The following is a 19,653-nucleotide window of genomic DNA, read 5'->3' on the forward strand; positions in this document are numbered from 1 at the left end:
AATTTGTATGCACATCTGATCATCAAGATCAAAATTATAAATATGTCCCTATGTGGGAACATTGAAGTATAGAACAATTTTTTTTCTACTCATGTTAGGTTGCTGTAACTGATGTTAGTAAAACACAATAGTTTAAAAAATTAATATAAGACAAAAGTACAAAACCCTATAACCTGAACACTTTCGAAAGGTGGACCATTCCTCATCAGGAGCAAACTGAAAACAAGGGCATTCCCAGTTTGCCCCTCATGAAGAAAGGCCCACCTTCCAAGTGTCCACAGTTTTGTATTTTTGTTTTCATTATAGACTGCTGCACTACATTTTCCCAATTATATTTCAATATCCAGATCTAAATTTTCATTAATTTTTATTATTTATTTACTATTTATATAATGAACAGTAAGGATAATATTTTACAAATAGTATAGTATTATTTTTATTTTACAAGTAGTACAGTATTATTTTTATATATGCGAGTCTTATAACAATGAAAGTTTTTGAAGTATGAACTTTACAAAAAGGATTATCACTTGGTCAATAAAAGCTGCTTCATGTGATGGAAATTCAATCTAATCTCTATGTGGATGTGATGTGTCATGACATGGCTGGAGATTGTCCACTGTCCACCCCTGGCTTACTGAAACGAAGTGGTGTTGTCACTAGAAAGCTGGCACTAACAAACAGAGGAAACTTGGCTTCCCTATCTAAACTCAGCACTTTAACTTCCTGTTTTAAAATCACGTACAGAAAAGAAACACAATTTAAACTAAATATCTTGATTTTGTATTATCAGCCAATCTACACTACTAGGTCTTGAATTAATACATCAGCTCTTGTTTAATATTAATCACAAAAACTATATGCTATTCTTAGAGTACTATATAAATACATAAATGATCTATGGTATTAGTATACTGACTTAAACATAAAAGTATTATCTTCCTGTGCTAACAAGATGTTTCACCTACATCAATAAATAATCATAAACAGTTAAAAAATTATTTATTAGTGTTCTACATTTTGGCATATATTCTACTCATGGATTTAAAACATCTAATATTACAGTATACTTTAACACTAGAAATTAAAGTTCTTAGAAAAGAACTTGTGATAAAGCATTTAGCAACCATGAATTTATTCAGCTTCAGTTTGTGTAGTATATACTTTAAAGATAATTTCTAAATTCCAGTTACAAATTGAAAATGTTAAGTCAAAATAATATGTTTTTTACACTTTTTTATGCTATAAAAATCTGCTTACTTTCATAAAAATTTACTGAAGTAAAAAATAGGAGTTTTCATTAAATATGTAAAAAAATGTAAAACTTTGCTGCTATCTAAAATTATAACTTGTAATACACTATCTCATAGAGAATACTGCTAGAAAATTGCTAACACTATTAAAATTATATTTCAAACTTTGTCTGGAATAACATAGGCTAACCTCCTGATTATTTATTAGTATAGCCCCTACTCTGAAATTAATATAAACTTGTTCTAGTCAAATTCTTCTTCCTTGGTGATTTTCATATGGAAGTCAAGGGGAAAAAAGTTTTTCTTATATTTAATAACTAAGTTTTAAATAATATAATTTTGAAAAAAGTGAACTAATGTCCAATTTTTGTTTTACAAAATTTTTCCCCTAAACACACACTAAAAAGATGCAATGTTACTAGAGAGCATCTAACGTGAAAGAAGTATAATCTTATCTGTTAAATATGTTGTTGGTAAACTAGATCTAAGATACAAAGGTTTAGGCCAATAATCATGCATAAGTGGGCAACCTTTGATTTAATAAAGAAATATATATTTACTGAGATATATTTATAAATTCATATGACAGTTATAAAACAAAAACGAATCTTAAACTAAAATGTATTCATAAATATGCATGTTCAACAAAATCATATGTGTAACTAATCAGAGTACCTCTTTAAAAGTTTGCAATCTCTGGTCATATCTGACTCAACCGTGTCTGACCAAAGTAAAATCACTATTTCCACGAACAAATATTAAATCAATTGATATACATGCCTCTTTCTTCCCAAGGGATAAGTTCTTTAGGCCTGAAGTTGTGCTGTAGATCTGTTGCCCCTGCTCATCCTGAGAAAATACTGTTAGTTTGTACATAAGGTGGCGTTTATTTGGTTGAGATGCAGAATGAAGATGGTGTGGGTCACCATTATGTTGATTACGCTTAAACCGGAGAGACCTGCAAAATGTTTTATGGATAAGCTTTTTAAGATAAAAAACATTTTATAGTTTATTGAGTTAATGAATTTGCAAGGTACACATCTAACATATAATAATCAAATAATTTTAAACAAAATCTTGAATCTGAGAAGATAGGCAATATAACAAGATAATATTAAAAGTATCAAACATATCTAAATATAATGAGAGTAGTTGACATAGGAAAAAGGAAAACTTATTAACAATATTAAAATGACAACATATACTGAAACACATTTTATAAGAAAAAATGAAGTTATATTATTTAAAGAATTACTCGAGTGTCTATTAAAACATTATAAACAAAGTTTGGTAAAAACTCTTTAAAATTCTATTAATTTTTGCTGTGTGTTTATAATTATAGAATTTTAATTATATTTTAACATTTTTCTCATACAATCGTAAATTGAAATTCTTTACTTAACAACTAACCACTTGAATAATAGTGCAACACAAAAGTAGTTTTACACCATTCAAAACTAAAGAAATCCATTTGTAACATACTTTCATATTGCAAAATACAAGTTCAGAACTCCTCATTAATTGTTCCTTTGTGTGTATTTACACAATTATTGGAAGAGAAAACAGTATATGAAAACAACAGTTCATATATAAATGTTGTGCAAACTGAATGAGATAGAGGGTTTTAATTTTTTCAAAACCTACTTCTGAATAGCTTTTCTTTCATCAAATCAACATACTTATCCATCTGTGTAAAACTGTAAACATATACCAAAAAAATATCGTAGTGCAGGGATTCCCAACCTTTTTGTTTCCCTCTACCCCTTGAGCATTCTCTCCCAAAACACTAATGGAGGGAGGAGAGCTTGCCCAGTTGGCTGATCACGAGTTTTTCAGCTGCTTTGTAACGAGGGTGTTCTGTATTGCTTATGTTCTACATTATTTATTGAAAACATGAGTTATAATGTAGCACAGCAATAACATCACAACATTCACCATGATCACAACTTTTGTCTAAAGAGCGTATATTTATGTGAGCCACTTTGTCTGACTGTAGATTAAAACATTATGTAAAGTGTAAATCATGGTTATACTCTCAGACCCCTATGTACCCCATGAGAAGTGTAAATGTACCCCAAGTTGGAAATGTCTGTCCTAGTGGATGTCATTATATAAAAGATGTGAAAACATTACGAGGTTTGGTTTTTGCACCAAAGATGATGTTAAAATGTAAATAGAAAAAGTACTGAAATTATTTTTGTATACACATGTTTGTGTTTGTACTAAACTAGTAGTGAGCCTCCCATTATCTAAAAGTAACTTCCAAAAAACTTTTGTTATATTGCCTACAGTAGATAATATTAAGCAAACACTACAGTGAGTGTCAACCAACTCATAATGTTATAAAACAGAATTAAACAACATTGTAATTGTTAAAACAACTTTAGTAACGATTTAGAAATATAGCTGTTTTGTATCATACAATTTTATTGTCACTATATTTTGCCACTGGTCATTTCATTCTATCTAATAGGCTAAAATAAATGCTACTTTAGAATGAACTTAAGTGTGTTTGGAATCACAATATTTTTTACACAATTCTGTAAAAGGATATGAATGCTGACTATAAAAAGTGTTCTGACAAATACACTGTTAAACTAAAACCACAACATTTCACCATGTATACCATTCAGATTTAGTGAACACACTTCAAGTTGCATATGTGTAACATAATATCAACTAAAGGTTCAGTTTTGGTTTGAAAGTAATCCATTATAAAACTAATAATTCTATACTTCTCTTTTAGCATATACATGTACAAGAAAAACAAAAATATGCAAAAAAGAAGTTCTCAACCAAAATTTAATTTCCCCCATCTGTTTAGATAAGCATGTATATCATAATATCTTATCTGCAGTAAACATGCAACTAAATTTAAAAATTCAAAAACCAAAACTTAAAGTGAATTAAAAATAAGGTCTACACTTGGTGAAACCACAATACTGTCTATACCTTCCAATGTAACTGACAACAATGTCCAGTCCAAAGTTAAAGCCAGTCCATCGCCAGATATGCTGAAAAACCATCCAAGCAATTATAATTTATTTCTAAAGAACAAAAATATATACATAACTAAAATAAACTTTAACATTATTTAATACTGGATAGCATTGACTCCCACTTTACTTGAAATTATTTGTTTTTGCCTATATAGTGACCATATAATTTAAAATATAATTACTAATTAATTAGAAGAACATTCATGCTACAAGTTGAAAATGTCTACATATGAATCTAAGTTTCAAATGGATAGCAACTGCCTGTTGTAGAAACCTACAAATGTGGAGGAGGATGTTTCGAAAGTCTTCCGCCTTTAAAATGCAGGTTTACTATTCATTAATACCTTCAAATATTGCTATATTTCACTTTAATATCAAACATATCATAACTGTTTATAACAGGTGATTTGGATTGAAAAAATTAGAGAATGAGCAAAGTATCAAGGGAAATATCCAAAATAAAATGTAGTTTCACCTTGCACAAAAACACAGCTGCAATTAGCCTGGGATTCCTTCCCATACCAAATGCATTAAATGAAAGTCCACAAGAAATATTAAATTAATTTTTTAATGGTTTACCCAGTTACATTAGTATCATATACAGTGTTAGAAACATGTATTTGTGGGACCATAGGTTTATTTCAGTACAATGTTTTGTCTCTAACACTGAGACATGATTACATACAACATTAAAATTACAAACAAGTCCAATCAAATAATTGTGTTTATGATACTAGCTGCATTTGTTTCTAATGTTAATAACTTAATAAAAAATGAAGATACTCTTCAGATTTTAATTACACTAGATTTTAATTCTTTTATTTTTAATGCTTCCAAGTTTTTCTTTTGTTTGGATTTTTCTCTATACTCTATTCAATACTTTTACATTTTAAAATTTGTTTTATATTGTTTTTTTTAATCATATGTTCATTTACATTCGACTCTTTTGTTTTTCATGTTCCTTGCACCTAGTCATTATTTTCTCATCTGTTTCTCCTACCTATATACTTTTGCAGTCTAAACATTCTATTCTATGCAATGTACCATTACCATATTTTTCATTATTATACAACTTTGGTGGGAAACTTTTAACATTGGTTCTTGGTTAAATTATGCTTTTAGTTTTTATATTTAATTTGATTTTTTTTTAACTAAGTTGTTACATAAGCTAATTAATTTTTCACTAATAACACCTCAAATTATTGATTCATAAATATAGGAACCAATATTAGAAGTGTTCTACTGAAGTTACATAATAATGAATAATATGGTAATGTCACAGTTTATAAAATAGAATATTTAGACTGCAAAAGATTATATATATAGGAGAATAAAAAACTAGTTGCAAGGAAAGTGAAAAAATAAAAAGAGCCAAATGTAAAGAAACGTATCACTGAAAAACAGTTCTAAAAATGTAAAAATACTTCCTGTCGAGATAAAATAAGAATCAAAGAATTAGAACCTAACATGATTATAATCTAACTATAACATCAGAAGCATCGTTATATTCATATTACTTTATTTACATTAAAAACCAGATGAAGCTAGTATCATCATAAACACAATTAACTAATTGGAAGTACTTATACTTTAAATGTTGTATATAATTATGTCTCACTGTTAAAGACGACACAAAACTGATATAAACCTACGATCCCACAATCAGCTGGTTCATAGGCTTTATATATGTACGATATTTAAGTGTGTATATCTTAAGAAGAAAAGCAGTAATATAATAGTAAAGTTTTACTGATGTAATATTAAGAAATGTTAGAAAAAAAAACATAAAAATGTTTCCTAGAGTAATTGTAAATTTTACACCTTTTTAAGTTGATTTCATTACCAGTCTACATTAGTTTTGAAATTTTAAAACTATAAAAGTATGTTGCTAATCATCTTGATAAGTGTCATTTCTATAAAATACAGGACTAAGATCACTTCAGAAGACATACTGTAAAATGATTAGTCACTGAAAGTTAGAAATTTGACTCCTAAAATGTAAACATAGGCCCTAATTACAAAATTAGACATAGTTTCTAGTTTTATCTATTTAAAAGTAAACCAGTTTTTATTGTTCTTAAACTCATTTACAAAAATTATATTGAATGTGAACTGCTATCAACAAATGATTAAAACCAAATTTAAACTAACATTTGAAAATTGAAAATGGAGATTCTCTAATGATAAAGATATAAAATGGATCTCATCCTCTTTATTAATATTTCCATCATACCTGTCCTTCTGCCAGAAGAATGCGTCCACATCTTAAACACTGGCTATTAAATTCATCGTCTGATAACTGTTTGGGTCTGAAAAAAATCTAGTATAAAAATCTTAAAATACTGAAACAGATCCTTTTATTGAAGTATGAAATATATTACAAGTGTACATGAAATAAAATTTTCAATAGAGACAACATTTTGTAAACTATACAAAACTATTTTTTCTCTTAAATTAGATATAATCAGATATAATGTGGTTTACTTATTTCATGGTATAAAAAAAAAAAGATACTAATACCAATATGGACATTAGGTCCCCTTATAGCAATACATAAAGAAAAGTTAATTGGCAAATTCAAAATATGCTCTTAAACATACTTTTACTAATGATTTTTCATAACTATAATTGTTTCTTATATTTTTGTACTTAACAAATTTGAAACACCAAAATAAGATATAGGATATTATATGATACATTTTCATATTAAACAAAAAAATACCAATATAAAAACTAAATATATTTCTTCAAATTTTCTGTAAATGTTTAAAAACTGAGCATTAATTTGAATGTAAGTAGAAGTACAGTTTAAACATGATCGTGTTCTATGTGCAAGTGTTGAAAAGCTGAGGTGACTATAATTACTTGCTACTGAAAGTGGTTAAAGAGAAAATTTGTAATTTTTTAAAGTGTTTTTATACATATTTAATCATACACATTTTTTAATGTGATATTATTACATACATCTTTCTAGATCAACTAAAAACATTACCTTATCTTTAGAGAAAGAATTTAAAGAAACATGTATTGATAAGTTATTATAAAAATGGTAATTTACAAACATCAAATTAAGTTAGTCACTTTTAAAAGAAGTTCAAATTTTCATACAATGTGCAAAGCATGAAACCTTACCCTCTGTCTACACCCTGATCAATACGTAACATTTGGTACCACTGGTTTTTGAAAACTGGATAAAACCAATCTGAAATATTTTATGAAATAACACTTAAAATGAAAAATACATTTAATGATCAATCAATACTGAAATAAATTATGTAAAAATGCTTATATTTTCAGCAAAACAGATACATCTTCAAAATTAAAATTCAAAATGTAATTATTAAAGAAAGAAAATAATATTTTAACAAATAAAATAACAAAATATACTATAGAATAATAACTGTCCATCAAATTACTTACATTACAAACTGTTTTTTTTTTTCCATCTATTAAAATATTTTTCATCAGATTCATGGTTCATAAGTCAGTAATAACTATTGCTTTTTAAAGAAATATGTTTTTGCATATTAAACTAGCTTAAAATTTGGAGAGGTCATAATTAAATGTAAAATTAAAAGTATCAAACATATCTAAATATAATGAGAGTAGTTAACACAGGAAAAAGGAAAACTTATTAACGATATCAAAATGACAACATATACTAAACCTAAATAGAAACTTAAAACAACCCATTATGAGAAACATGACTTAACTGAGAAGGTAAGACATATTAGTGATGATCTACTTAATAACAAGATGGTAAACAGGGTAAAACATATAAATGACAAAATGATAATCATTCAACAAATTTATGTTAATTTTAAAATACTACATCTTCCCATACATGTGGTTCTATATGGAAATGAGACTTTTGACATAATTTTCTCAATGTTTGTCCCAAAGTCTCGTTTTAATGTGGGACCAAATTTTGGGACGTGTAAAATTTCAAATAACAGAATATTAGAACAGCATTTTATTGTGCACATAATTATGTAAAGTGAGAAAATTAGTTTGTTGGAAAAATTCAACAACTCATTTTATTTAAAATAAATTACATACCTTTTTTTTACACTAGTTTATTACTCAGGATAAAAACAAATATTTCATTTTGTGAGTAAAATTCTAACGTCATAATCCTTTTTAAAGGTCAACATGCAACCAAACCTTTTATCTAATTACCTCACTTTCACAACAACATTAGCTCAACTGCAAGTACTTACCAATTGGCACAATATGATCAGCTTCTAGTAACTCCACATCTAAATGGTGGTTCACCAGATGTTGCAAACGGAGGGCCTTAAAAGTTGGAAGATACTGACTCCCTCGAGTAGTATCTAGGAAGCACCTGTCTGTTAAATACAAAATAAATCATACAATTTTTCACAAAAAGAAGGTAAAAAAACAACAAAGAAACTGAAGTGATTTAAAAAAAGAAACACCTAACTTTATGGTTAAAGCCAGAAGACAATACTTTCTTGCCATACATGTGGTGTTCCAAAACAACATTTCTGATATTAAAATGCATGTTAGTTGCTTTCAGTTAAATAAAAAAAAAACATTCTTGTTCCTACAGAGGATTTCAAGAATCACTTATCTCCAAAAATGATAAACAGTATGATTTAATAAAATGAAGGATTCTAAAAAACACTTTGTAAGACAGTGAGGTAGAGAAGTTCAACAAAATTATCTTTTTTATTATGATCTATACAAAACAGTCATTCTTTCTATTTTGATACACATTACAAATTAATAGTTCACAGGAAATATTTAAAGTTGAGAACCTTAACACTGTACAGTATACATACATACAAACTTTTTTGTTCAAAACTGTCAATAAAAAACACACACATTAGATTTTTTTCTGTAGAATAAAATATTCTACCAGATATTTTGATCACTGAAAGCCATTGCTATATTTTTCACAAAGCACAAGTTAAAGGTAAAAGAAGTGAATAATACCACATTCATTGAGCAGTTAATCCTAATTCAGAAGGCTGTATTATAATAAATGACATTGTAACACAAACCAAATACATATACACCTATTAGATTATATATGTATATTAACAAAACTTTTAAGGACTTTAAAAGGATATTTTCTTGTCTTTATAAAATGAAATCCAGTAATTTTTTGTTAAGTACTAATTAAACATGGACAAATTTTATGACATACTGCCATTACTGTTTGCTGTAAACAGTTTTTCTTTCTTTTTTGCTGAATAGTATTTTTTAAATATTGTTCTGAATTCCAAAAGTTATACTATCTGTCTAAGAACAAAAGCAACAATCAAATTTCAGCATAATCAGGATGTTTATTTATTGGTAGAATTAATAATTCAGTATATTCATAGTTTTCTCTGACTATATTAGAATGCCCTTAAAATCGTTTGAGTGTTTTTAGTTGATTGCTAAAGTGTATAAAATGAGCATATCTAAAGAAAAAGACTTCTGTACAAAAGTCAATATATTCTCATTTTAAGTCTTACATCTGATCAAAATATGATTACAAAAGCATTCTGTATTCCCCATCAGAAACTTGCCATGATAAGAATGCAAAATGTTTCAACTTACAGTTTATAACAGATTTAAACACATAAAAAAACTTCACTTGATAAAAACAATTTTTTAATTTTGAAGATATGTTGTTTAATGTGGCTTATCAGAACAGTGCTGCAAATATTGTCATTCTAACACACACACACACACCAATACTTCCTTACAAAGCAAGCTCTATTGTAATGAACTTCTGCAAGGAATGGAAAAGGAAATATTCATTAATTTTTAGATGTGGCTGGAGGCTTGTGTGCCTTTGGCAACTTCAAATCCTTGTTTATTATTTTGTTAAGGATACCATAAGATATGGCCAGTTTCACATCTATGACTTTTTTGATTGGAGGGCTATCTTTCATAACCAAAGACTTCACTTTGCAAATGAGATCATTGATTTGGATTTGCTTGAGATGTGGTTTCAGAGTGTTGCTGTCCTACAGAATGAGGTTTTCTGTTTCTAATGGGAATACTGAAAGTTCCCTTCTTCTAAATATTGTGTCCATTAGCTCTACATCATTTAACAATCTAAATATACAAATATTTTGTACCAGAAAGAGTTGTGACATACTTTAAAACAAACTGTTTAGCTGGTGGCATTACACTGTTAAATGGTAGGGAATTCACAGGAAATGTTTAGGTGCTGAACATGATGTCTGTGACACCTCAGCTCACATCTGCAGCAAAAATGCTACTGCATCAGCATATGCAAGTCATTCTTATAAAATGTAATTAACCCCCTGTTCTTAATTATTGTCCACATAAACCTATAGGTGCAAGTAATTTAAGCTAACTAAAAGCATATGACGTGTGTATTAAATAAGGAAAATAATATAGTGAAGATTTTTCACACATATTTTGTGTTGGTTTCTTAAAAATATAATCAAAGTGAGACATTGCCCAAAAAAATTAAATACCTCTTTCATTTTAAGTACTTTTGAATGAGAAAGATGTGTTGTAACAATTAAAACATTAATTTATTTATCCAATGGTTTGGTTAGAATTAGTAATAATTATATTATTCACCCAGTTTGTGAAAAGCCAGACAAAAACTGACTGAACAAATGACACAGAAGCATGTACACATTGTTGCACAGAAAATTATCATCATCAGTGTATGAGATCTCAGTTATAAGCACTGAATTTAACTTTACTGGATGACATATCTATAATGCAGCTGTGAGTGCATATTCAAGACATAAAAACATTAATTTAACTCCTTGATAAACAACTGACATTAAAGTAGTAAATTGGCTATCACATTAAAATAAGATAAATGTTCTAAATTGTGACTTTAATATGAAATTTTTAACTAACTTAAATATATTATAATTGTGTGAAATACTTTGCAAATAACAAAACAAAAGTTGAAATTGAAGCCAGTTTTCACATGATGAAAATGACATTGTGCCATCATGTAGCTTACTCACTGTGTTAAAAATTTTTACTAAGCAAAAAGCAGGGAAGGTGATTCTGAATGGAAAAGCCAATATGCAATCTGTACTCCTCAGGCCTTTCTAATGATATGAGATTTGTAGCATTTGATCAATATGTTTATGAGAAAAGTTCAGAACAGACAAACACAAGCATATTATTTGTATAAAGGTAAGAGCCAAAAAAAGTATTTTAACCAATAAACATAAAAGTTAAGAAGATTATGTCAAAAACCAACTTCGGTAAGTTGTGATTTTATTCATAAATAATTAGGCCTAATGATAAATAATACTTTGTCATAATCAGCATTTTTTTGCTATGACACTGAAGTTTTTACACTACAAACTTAGAGCATTTTAGGATTTGTCACTGCCATGATCCAATTTAGCTGATGAGATCTGGTTGTTAGAAGAAGGACTCCTGGGCAGTGACTCATGACAAACAAAAAATAGACCTGAAATGTTTATTTGTAATATATCTCTAATCTAAGGTCTTGAAAGAGCTAATTAAGAAAAATGTTTCGTTAAATATTTCCAGTAAATCATGACTTGAGTCACACATATTCTGCCTAATGATAAAAATGTGGTCTTATCCATATCTTCCAAGTAATTCTTTTACAAATTACTCAATAAAAATTTTTAAAAAATAAAATATAACTTTGAGATTCTAATTTATGGAGAAAGTTAAAAATTATTGTGTGATGCATAATAAAAGTAGTGCTGTTAAAATCCTTTAGGAACAGGTTAAGTTTATATAGTAAGAGCATTTGTAATTTTTCAGTTCATTCTACATAGTAACCACCAGATGGAAAGCTACTTTAATTTCTTTTATTATTCATAATGTGTTACCTGAATGACTTTGAAAGAACTTGTGAGCTTCTAAGACACATTCTTTAGGATCTCCTTCCCAGATGATATTTTCTTGAAGAAAAGTCCACTACAAGAACAACAAATTTCAAAACATTAATAATAATAATGAGGATTGAAATACATTAAAATACTCAACAATCAACATTGTATAATATACAATTAAAACTTTATTTAAACCAATCAATGGTTGAGGCCCTCTACATGTTTTGAGATTGTTCATGTCATCCTCAAGAGTGTGAAAAACAGATGCTGTGCAACACATAAATACAAAAAAACCATGGTCATGTGATTACTAGTTTACATATATATAAAAAAGATCACACCATCTACTTACTTTCTGATTTTCTAACCCTTCATCCTTATTTAAGATGAAATTATTTTTATAATAATTTTCATTATTTCTTTGGTTTCTCTAATAGTTCTAGTCATTATATTACTTGGTTGAGCCAAAATAACAGTTTTTCTCCACTGGATAACATGAGCAGTATAATTTGCATGTTCAGCTGGTGCAGAGTTTTCACTTTTGTTTTTAATATTTCTCTTATGTTCATTTACTCTAGATTTTAAATTTCTTCTAGTTTGACCAATATAAACACCACCACATTCACATTCAATTTTATAAATACCCATATTCTCCACTAAATTGATTCCATCTTTAGTTTTATTTAGTATTTTCAAAAAAAGAAGATTTTATTACAGGATTGGAAACAGGTTTGAATAAAATTAAGGATATTAATAAAGTTGATATCATTAGAGCTGAATGTAAAGAGTTAATAAATAATTTTAAAGTCAATTTGAAGAAAAATTAAAACGTACAAGTCTTGAAGTCATTAAATGACTGGAATATTGCTAATTGTAAAGCTGACAAAGGAGGTCAAAAAGTTATCCAAAACAAAAATGATTATACTAAGAATGTTGAGAAATTGTTAAATTAAGTAGTACCTATATATGAAAAGGTTAAAAAAAAATCCTCTTAACAGACTTCATGAATTGATTGAAGAAAATGTTAAACACTGTATAAGCTTTCAGTGGTTGGCACATTATTTACTCGCAGTTTGTCTTCAAAACAATTAATAGCTTTATCAGTAGATACTTTCATGAATAGTGATACAACATCAAAAGATACAAGTATATCATCATTATTTAGATTTACCTTACTTTATTTTTCTACACATTCTCTAGAACTTTTAATTTTATAACTTTTTTATCACTTGAAAAAGAATACTTGCATGCTAAAGATTTAACTACATTGTAAAAGAATGAACCTATAGTTGATACTATGGGTCTGCAGGAATCTCCTATTTTGTGAACTGTTGGTAAAGCATAAAATATTGGAAGTTCAAAACTATTTTGAACCAAAGATTTTTTCTCTGGGGAAGTTAACTTTGTATGACGTGATTCTTGGTGTGGCGATATGATAACAGAAAAAGATTTATGATAGACTGTAGCTTCTAACTGATTTTTGTTTTTCTTAATTAATAAGTCCAAAAATGGTAAACTATTATTTTCTTCAACTTCATATGTAAGTTGAATAGTGGGTTCAAGACTAATCAAGTAATTAACAAAAACTAGCACGTCTTCCTTACCATGTCGCCACACCACAAAAGTGTCATCGACATACCTAACCCATATATCTGGTTTAAGTTTAGCATTCTATAAAGCAACAATTTCAAACCTATCCATGAAAAGATCACACAGCAAACGAGATAATGAAAACCAATAGCTAAGCCTTCAGTCTGTTTATAGATCTTGTTATTAAATTGAAAAAATGAATCTTCCACAAAAGTTTGTGTTAAATTTATCATGTCTAAAATCTTATGTTTACAGGTCTTTAAAGCTATGTTCTAATCCATAAGAATTAAAAAATAAACTGATATTTATCAAATATGTAGCATTACGTTTCTCAACTCATATGTTGATACAGCTGTGAGAAAATTTGACAAAATATCAAATAATGTTAAAAAAGTAAACTAAAATCAACATTTGATAAAATAGATAAAAAAGAAATGTTATTTTTAACCACATGTCCCAGGTTTGTCATGTCAAATCTTTTGTGAATTTAAAAAACAAAACAAAAATCTCATTTCATTTATAGACCATTCAATAAAATTTGTCAAGTATTAAATAAAACTAAAGATGAAATCAATCTAATGGAAAAAAAAATGGGTATTTGGCTCAATCAAATAATATAAAAGCTAGAAATATTAGACAAACCAAAGAAATAATGAAGCACAGTAAAATAGTTTCATCTTAAATAACAATGAAGGGTTTATTTGTTTGTTTATTTTAAGTTAAGCAGAAAGCTACACAATGGGCTATCTGCACTCTGCTCACCACAGGTATTGAAACTCAGTTTCTAGCATTGTAAGTCCACAAGCATACTGCTGTGCCACTGGGGGGCAGAATGAAGGGTTAGAAATCAGAAAGTAAGTATATGGTGTGATCTTTTTTAAATATGTAACCTGGTAGTTACATGACAATGACTTTTTTGTATTCATTTGCTGCACAGCATTTGTTTTTCACACTTTTGAGGATGATGTGAACAACCTCGAAACATGTAAAGTGACTGTTTTACGATCAATGATCAGTTTTCAAATTTAAAAAAATTTAATTGCATATTATACAACATTGATCATTGAGTATTTTAATATATTCTAAATATTCATACAAGTTTCCTTGAATTTTATCCATCAGCAATGAGGGTTGTATAATTCTAACAAGAGGAAATCCTCAATAGCTGTGACACTTGAAATTTTATTACTCAGGATTAGAATAAATTAATTTATGAGACCATTTTTTTCCCTTTTTATTAGCTATATTTTTGTGCATCAGCAATATCAAGCATGGGGCATGCATATACCTTATTCGATTTTATTACTCATCAGGATCTCTACCAGCCTACCCTCAAACTGAAATTATTTTAAGCAAGATTAGAGTAAATTAATCTATGAGATTTGATGTGTGGTCAAATTCATCAATCAAAAGGATTTGACATCGTGAGTCCAAAACTATAATTAGATCTCAAATCAGTCAAGAGATGATGGAGTACTTGAAAAACTCAGAGCCAATATATGCCACGGCTAAAGCACAATACAGTTACATTTGTTACTACATTTATTACACCATTAAAAATACAAAATTTAAAGTAATAGGTCTCACAAAAATTATCAATTTAAGTATCTGACACAAATTATGCACTCCCATAAGTGTATCCAAACTTTTCAACAATTAAAATGAACAAAATAGGAAACATTAAACTTCAAATGTAAACTGTGTTTATATAAATATTTTCCAGTGAAAGACCAACATAGAAAGCAGAAGAAAAAAAAGGGATGATTCAAAGAAACAATCTTTTCTTCATCTTATTTTTTATATAACATCAGAAATTAGACAGTTTAAGTTAAAGTAACCACGATTTTCATTGAAATTAACTGTTTTACTTACAGTTTTCAGTAAGATATAAACAGAGAATTCTGTTTGCATCACTACAAGATCAGGTGAAGCTACCAGTTCTTCCATTAAGGAGCAGCTAAAAGGAAATGTTAGCAAAGCCTTCAAAATAGTATTCCTATAATCATCCAGAACATTTAAAATGATCTGATTTAATTCATAACTTTGTGAATATAAAACACTGATGAATAAGGTCAAATGTTTACTTTTTAAACAATCAGAATCAGCATCTGGGTTCTATAACATATAATAAAAGAAATTAAAAATTAAGTCAAATAACAAACAAGTAACAGAGGTAATAGAATTTAACTGCTTAATAAATTAGATATCAAACAAGATAATTTACTAATTTCAAAAGAAACCTCTTTATCTTCTAAGCAAGGTTTCATTGATTTTATAATCCCCATATCCAATCTATTCTAATCTTTACACTAATATAAGTATTGGAACTTTATATTTAGGATTTAGCTTCATCTATAACAAAATAGTACTAGTGATTATTTTTAAGACATCATGGTGCAAGAATACACAATAAAATTTCTTATACAAACCTTACAGGTAAAACTATTTAAGTCACTAGAGCCAACTTTTGTAGTTGTCTAGTCATGTCTTTTACAGTTTTTTTAAGTACATCATTATTAAGATTTAAGAGAGAGCAATGTAATTGAATAGAAATATATAAAAAAGTATTATTATAAAAATATCATAAAAAGGTATATTTTTCTTAAAAACAATAAATATGTCCAAAACTGTTTGTTAGAAATTATTTAAAAGTTCTCATCAAGAATTAACCAGTCGCTGTTAATTCAATTATGATTTAGTTGTTTATTTTGTTAACAGCAAATCTACTAATGCTATCTGCTGTCATCTCTAATTTTGAACTGTCAATTAGAGGGAAAGCAACCAGTTAACAACACCCACTGCCAACTATTGGGGTAGTCGTTTACCACAGAATAGTGGAATTGATTATCACATTATAACACCCACATGGCTGAAATGGTAAGCATGTTCAGTGGCAAGAAGTGCAACAGTAAAGTGTTTGTTTAGGCAATCACTTTGCTGAAAATAATAATAATTATTATTATTATTTTAATAACCTTTAAAGGTTATACAAGTAACTCTATATTATAAAGAAGTTTTTAACATATTCTCCACCAATAATAATAATACTAAATTAGTATTAACTTATAAAGTTTTATTTTAAGGCCTATAGGTTTGATACACTTGTACTGATAAAATCTGTTTTATTCACGAGACAATCAAGCTGAGAAACAAGAAAACATTTCCCACTGAAGACAGATAAGGTAGTTTTTCAAGCATAAACAACATAAATGTTGTGTTTTTTAAAGTTTTTTGAGTTATTCCACAATTTTCAATGTCAGCATGTTTATTGTTGTTTGTGCTGTTTTTACTTTTATTAAAATGAAAGACTGTTGATAACTATTGGCTTATTCTGTTTGTAATTTGGATATTCATATTAGGACTGATGTTACCAGGGTTATTTCTGTACTTACTTAATTTGTTGAAGATGACGAGTACTATCTTGTACAGAAGACATTAGGTTTCTGAGCAGCCATCCCTTGGTCTTCTCTTGAACAGAAGCAAGACCATATTGAAGAGCAGCTTCATGGTATTTTAATACAGTGTGAATACTGTGAAAGGATAGAATTATACTCATTAGTTAGAAACGTGGTATAAAAATACATACACAAAGATATATAAAAACCCAAACCGTTATTGTAATTTCTCTATTAACATAAGACTTATGTTAGTTGTTTCCATTAAGCCAAAAATATGCTTTTTAAGAAACATTATTTCGGACTTTGCATATTTCATCAACTGACCATAATCAACGTATACAATACAGTATATACGAATATACCACTTGGTTCCATCTTCTTTTAGTATTATTATATTTATTCTGAATTCAGTTTTTGTTTTGAGTATGTACTGGTTTCACATAACACATGGTCAAGAAACCCATTAAGTTGATCTACTATGTAAGGATGTGTAGTGTTCTTCACTGGTTGTTCAGATGATATATAGAGGTTATACCTCCATCTATGTTGTAATGAGAATGGCCAACCATGTAGATAAGTCATGTTGCTCATTGTAAAGATAAAATTTACTGCAAACCAAGAAAGCTTACATTTAAATAGTCTGGTATGTGGTTTCCACTTAAATGGTTGGAAAAGAGGAGCCAGTGAAAGTAATCAAATTATCCAATGTAAGTAAAACTGCAAGTACACACAATGAGTTTATTTTTCATTTTAAAAAATTATGCATTTTGTTTTACACTTTGTTTCCAATCTCATTACTTCATTTTACATTGACTCAGCAAGATATTTAGTGCTACTCCATAACTGATATCTTGGAAAAATCTCCTATTATCTAGTGAATTTAAACCAATGTAGTTCTACCTGGATATACCACAATATCACCTTTCAAGTACATGCAATGACTTTTCAATTTTACTGTTTACAGTATTATACATTCTTAAATTCTGGTATCAACTGGTGGTACTATACATGAGGAGAAAATCACTTTTCCATGGAATGCCATTTGCATCAAAACTGTTCTTAATTTCCTGAATCACTTTCTTTGCTCCATGAATAATTAGAATTTTACATTAAGTTGATCTTGTTCAAGAGATGTGACTTGGGAGCATTGACATTCAACATAAAACTTTACAAAACATCTTCATTCCAGGAAGTAATAATTCCACTGGAATAGAGATACTTGTAAAACAATGTTACCAGAATACAGCTACTGAAATAGGGAATATTCCATTGTACTTGAGGAAAGGCTGAATTAAAACATACAAAAGCTTTAAAGCTTTGTTGGAAGAAAATATATGTTGGAGAAACAGAAATCTTATGTTTAAGAATAAATTCACATAAACCTCATGTCAAAAATGCAAATCATAGTCCATTACCTGTTAATAAACACAGTAATAAGTATATTGTGGAAAAATATCATACTTTAAAAGAACCTTTTCTCCACATATTTCCATTTTGGTACTTGTGTTAAAAGAGATTTCATAAAAATTATTTTATTAATGAATTTAAAAGTACATTAAATATTACATTTAACACACAGAGGGACCTTAAACATATATAAAGCTTTAAGGCAAAAAAAAAACAATTTGGGAACTTTTATATTGTTAAGTAGGTCTTGATAGAGAGCCTTATTTCAAAAACTGAAGAGTATCTTTGAAAGATATGAAACCAGCATTTATGTTTTATGCATTGTTTTATATTTATTTGTTTTAAATTAACAATAATAAAAGTTTTTTTTAATATTTCTATATTGTTTTATTTTTATTAATAACTTCCCTGAGCAAAATATATTTGATTCCTTGCATGTACGTGTGTGTATATATATTTCAGGTGTCCCAAAAAAAATTCACACATTATAATGTGGTCTAGAAACATACAAAATCTGGAAATTACCAAATAATGAATGCATTTATTTAAAAACAAATGATGGAAGTTTATATTCCCATAAACCCTTTTCAAACCAGATGTTCAACACAGGCTCCAAATTTACCAATAACAGCCTGTAATCGGACTACCACATTGTTCATCACTTCTTGAATGCTTGTAGGGGAATGTTCTGAATCTCCTGGAAGATATTGTCCTTGAGCTCATTAATAGTTCATGGCCTGGAATTAGCATAACTTCTGTTATTTAGATAACACCATAAAAAGATGTCTGGAGATGACAAATCAGGTGAACATAGAGGCCATTTCACATTCTCATAAAGAGAAATCAGTCACTGTTAACCAGGTTAATTATCGTCAAATGATTGAGGAATTTTTTCTTCCTGAACTATGCAAACAGTCTTGGTGAAGAAATTGATATGCTCACATGAGAACACAGTGGTTCAAGCAGGACAGGGCAACTCATACAGCCAACAAAACAAGGTGTTACCTTCATGAAAAATTCCCAGACTGACTGATTTCTCTTTTTGAGGATGTGGAACAGCCTCCATGTTCACCTGATTTGTCACCTCTAGACATCTTTTCATGGGGTTATCTAAAAGACAGAATTTATGCTAACCCCAAACCTCAGACTATTAGTGAGGTCCAACTAATAAACA

General features: G+C 28.4%; 1 protein-coding gene across 2 annotated transcripts in view; it reads right to left on the reverse strand.

The window, feature by feature from the left end:
- Positions 1-456: 456 nt before the first annotated feature.
- LOC106470769 (germ cell-less protein-like 1) overlaps positions 457-19,653 on the reverse strand; it is a 37,890-nt gene continuing 18,693 nt past the window's right edge. For both annotated transcript variants that reach the window (XM_022400183.1, XM_022400190.1), the window contains 9 exons: positions 17,067-17,204; positions 15,547-15,631; positions 12,082-12,169; positions 8,473-8,601; positions 7,385-7,454; positions 6,486-6,561; positions 4,206-4,267; positions 2,034-2,211; positions 457-726 (listed from right to left, as the gene is read on the reverse strand). In XM_022400183.1, the coding sequence (XP_022255891.1) occupies positions 595-726; positions 2,034-2,211; positions 4,206-4,267; positions 6,486-6,561; positions 7,385-7,454; positions 8,473-8,601; positions 12,082-12,169; positions 15,547-15,631; positions 17,067-17,204 (958 nt within the window). In that variant the 3' untranslated portion in view covers positions 457-594. The remainder of the gene's footprint in view (positions 727-2,033; positions 2,212-4,205; positions 4,268-6,485; positions 6,562-7,384; positions 7,455-8,472; positions 8,602-12,081; positions 12,170-15,546; positions 15,632-17,066; positions 17,205-19,653) is intronic.

This window comes from Limulus polyphemus, unplaced genomic scaffold (genome assembly GCF_000517525.1).
Source record: "Limulus polyphemus unplaced genomic scaffold, Limulus_polyphemus-2.1.2 Scaffold107, whole genome shotgun sequence".
NCBI classification, from domain to species: Eukaryota; Metazoa; Arthropoda; class Merostomata; order Xiphosura; family Limulidae; genus Limulus; species Limulus polyphemus.